The sequence below is a fragment of the Ostrea edulis genome, chromosome 4 (assembly GCF_947568905.1).
Source record: "Ostrea edulis chromosome 4, xbOstEdul1.1, whole genome shotgun sequence".
In the NCBI taxonomy this organism is placed as follows: domain Eukaryota; kingdom Metazoa; phylum Mollusca; class Bivalvia; order Ostreida; family Ostreidae; genus Ostrea; species Ostrea edulis.
Window position 1 is genome coordinate 72,868,128 of NC_079167.1, and position 3,676 is coordinate 72,871,803.

At 38.2% G+C, this 3,676-nt stretch overlaps 1 protein-coding gene across 1 annotated transcript; it reads left to right on the forward strand.

The window, feature by feature from the left end:
- The first annotated feature begins 237 nt into the window (after positions 1–237).
- Positions 238–2,282, forward strand: LOC125671269 (kelch-like protein 24). The gene has a single exon (XM_048906840.2). It carries the CDS (start codon positions 238–240, stop codon positions 1,969–1,971), a length of 1,734 nt encoding a protein of 577 aa, XP_048762797.2. The 3' UTR covers positions 1,972–2,282.
- Positions 2,283–3,676: the final 1,394 nt, after the last annotated feature.

Below are 3,676 nucleotides of genomic sequence, written 5' to 3' on the forward strand. Positions count from 1 at the left end.
GTAATTGTTAATAAGTTTGCTCGCTGTCTATCAATATATATCTACAACACATGTTCTACAGATGTGTAGCTTAATGAGAAACTAAACACAAGTAATCCCAGCCAGTCTGTACTGTGAGGATTATAAGAAACCTAATACATGTATACATACATTGTACGAATGGCAAATACAAAGAAATCAAATGAATGTTGTTGCTTTTATTCTACAGATTTGGGGAGAGAAAAGAAGAAAGTGAAAATGGAAGAAGCACGGTCAAACGTTTGTGATTGTTTGCTGGAAGGCATCCGTAGAATGTACAAAACGCAGCGGTTTACGGATGTCGTCATCCATGTGGAAGACCAGTCTTTCCCGTGTCACCGAGTGGTCCTGTCATCTGTATCTTCCTACTTTGACGTCATGTTCTCCTCTGGGATGATGGAGTCCAACTCCATGTCCACAACTATTCAAAACGTTAGCTCTCAGACATTCGATGAAGTCCTGCAGTACATCTATTTTGGAAAAGACATCATAGAACCAGACAATGTCGGGGAACTTCTGCAGGTTTCCGCTATGCTCCAGATTGCGCATTTACAGTTTGAGTGTGAAGAGTTCATCCTGGGTAACGTCGACGTCAACAACTGTTTGGGGGTCTGGAAACTAGGGATATCACATAACATTGAGTCACTAACAGAAAGTAGTCAACCCTTTCTCCTATCCAATTTCGACGAAATAAGTAAAAGTGACGACTTTTTAAAGCTTGAAAAGGACGAATTGGACCTCATATTACGCGACGAACGTCTTATCTCATCTGGAGAAGAGATTGTTTGCAAGGCTCTTTTTCGTTGGATAGAAGCGGACGAAAGTCGTCGAAAAGTTGCTTTGCCAGATCTCTTTGAAAACATTCGACTTACTTCAGTCAGTCTTGAATACTTGTTGGATCACCTAGATCAACATCCGTATATTCTTGAACATGAAAGTTGTCATAAGGAAGTCAAAAATGCAATCAAGTACCACGCCTTGCCTTCCCGGCGCCAGGAGCTGATGTGGGATGAGAAACCGTACAGATACAACGCTGAGCAAGAAATGGTTCTAGCGGTTGTAGGGAAACGCCTTGCCAGCGATGGTTTGATCATTACAGAGTTCATGGGATACAGCTTTTCAAACAAAAGGTGGGTTGCACTTCAACCGATCCATACCCCACTTGGAGACGACTTTGCAGTTTGTTCTTATGGTAACGACATATTCATAACCGGTGGAACTTCGAATATGACCTCTTGCTTGAGATATTCCGCCAAATTTTCACAATGGTGGAAGCGCTCGCCGATGTGCTGCGGCAGATATAGACACTCAATGGTGGCAGTGCGAGACTCGCTTTATGTACTTGGTGGCTACAACTTCGGGACTTTAAGTAGCATCGAACGATATGACATGGAGACCGAGAAATGGGAATTGGTTGGAAAACTCAATTACGGGGTTGATAAATGCTCCGCGGCAGTCATGAGCGAGAAAATCTTTATTTTAGGAAGTTGTTTAAATTTTGCAGCGAAAACAGCCGGGATACAGTGTTTCGACACTAGGACTGGCACGTGTACATTAATTGCAAACCTCCCCAGGTCCCCTAAATTCACCAATGCTGTAAAATTTGACGACACCGTCCATGTCGTCTGCGATAATGGGGATATAATATCTTTCAGTAGTAAGGAGGAACGTCACACACTGCGAAATATCACGGGCTTTTCCAAAAGGGACTTTGGACTTTTCATGGACCACGGATCACTGTGCATTGTTGGTGGGAACCTGAACGTGCTTTCCGAAAAGGAAGAACTTTGTTGTGACGTGATAAAGGTCGAAGGTGAGGAACAACATTTATGCGAGCACCTCGAACTACCGTTTCCAATGAAAGTCACCCAATGCTTACGTATTGTTGTTGAAAGGAAATATCCACTCTTGGATATTCATTCTTTAATACGAGACTTCGGGAACATTGAATGATTCTGCTGATCACTTTGCTTCAAACAAACCTGTGGTCATAGTCCTATTGCACGTACGAGATCGCCGTGTTGTTACAGCTAATTATATATGCATGTCAAAGGTCAATCGGGGATAGCCGTGTTAACGTTAACAACAATGGATGCCTGCGTTATTCTTGAAGTACACCGCGGATCTTTTTGATTGGCATTTTTTTTTAATTTTGGTATATGATATATAGATATATCTTTAAACAAAATGGATACTGGCGATCAGACTTGTAATCTGGATGATTTCTCTCATTGGAAAATAAAGGCGTTGCGTTCATTTCTGAGCAGCAGAGGACTGTCGATAAGAACTTGTAGCTCTCGCTTTTGCCACATGTAAACTGCATATGCCTACAGCTGTAGAAATAGAGAAATCGAAGTTAGATTCCTACATTTTTTTACTTAAGAGTTGGTGATGTTGTATATTGCCTGATCCTTTGTTAATTTTTTTATAAGTGGGGGACGAAAAACAAGGAATGATTCCTTGACCACCAGATTTTATAACTGATGTAACTTACCCCCACGCCTGCTATGAGGGGTCAACAAGGTGGTATGAAGAAGTGTAAAATCTTAGAATAATGTACTAAAACCGTTGTCTGCCATTATGCAGTCAAATGGCTCTAAAAGATCCATAAATCCAGAATGTAAGGTATATTTTTGTCACTGGTCCTTCAACCCCAGCATTTTCACAAAAAATCTTACGACTAAGACAAATATTTTGTCTCTGTCTTATACACAATTGAGTGCAACTATGTCTCGAGTAAGAATAGAGTTTCATCACCAATGCTTATACATGTACTTAGTTTTGTTCATTCAGAAATATGTGAGCGAAGAATTATAAAAGAATTACAGTGTTTTAACATTTTTAGCCTAGTCGTAAGAGTTTTTGTGAAAAGGGCCACTCTGGACTTGGTCACCTTCTTGAATGTACAATATACTGTTTGTTCCATCCAAATTACGCCTCATGAATGAAATCTCGTAGGTTCAAATCATGTGTAATTATGCTATCTTTTTACGAACAATGATTTATTTGTTTTTACATTTATTAGCGTGTTACATGAATTCAATGAAATGATATATTGTAATGTATGTTCCAAGAACAATCAGATGTACAATTTCTAATATATTTACGGAAACTTCGTATTAACTAATCGAAGTTCCATGTGATAAATTTAAATTTTTACTGTTTTAGTTGTGTGATTTTATTCCAACAGAAGAACGTCCAGAGACGTCATGTGCTTTTTGTGCTACATTGATTTGTTATCGTTAAAATAACGTTTTTCACGCTACACAAAATTCAAGATTTCAATACCCACTGCAGTGTGGAACATTAATACTGAATTTAATGACACTTGCTGCAAAGAAACTTTTTTTTCAAAATTATAAAAATTGAAATGAATTTTTGTGTTTTCATTAGTAAATTGAATACATTCATCTTGTGTAATGTATTCTATTTCCATGATTTCTCAATTAAGTCTACAACATAGGGAAACATTTGAACAGAGTTATATATGAAGGATGGAAGGGGTCAAGTACAACAATATTTGAACGTCATAGAAAAACAAGTTCCTGATTTTCTAAGAATTTTATATTTGTATTAATACTACCAAACTAAGTAAAAATTAAATACATGTAGAACAGGCGAACATTATTTATACATATCGATAATAATTCGATTTTGT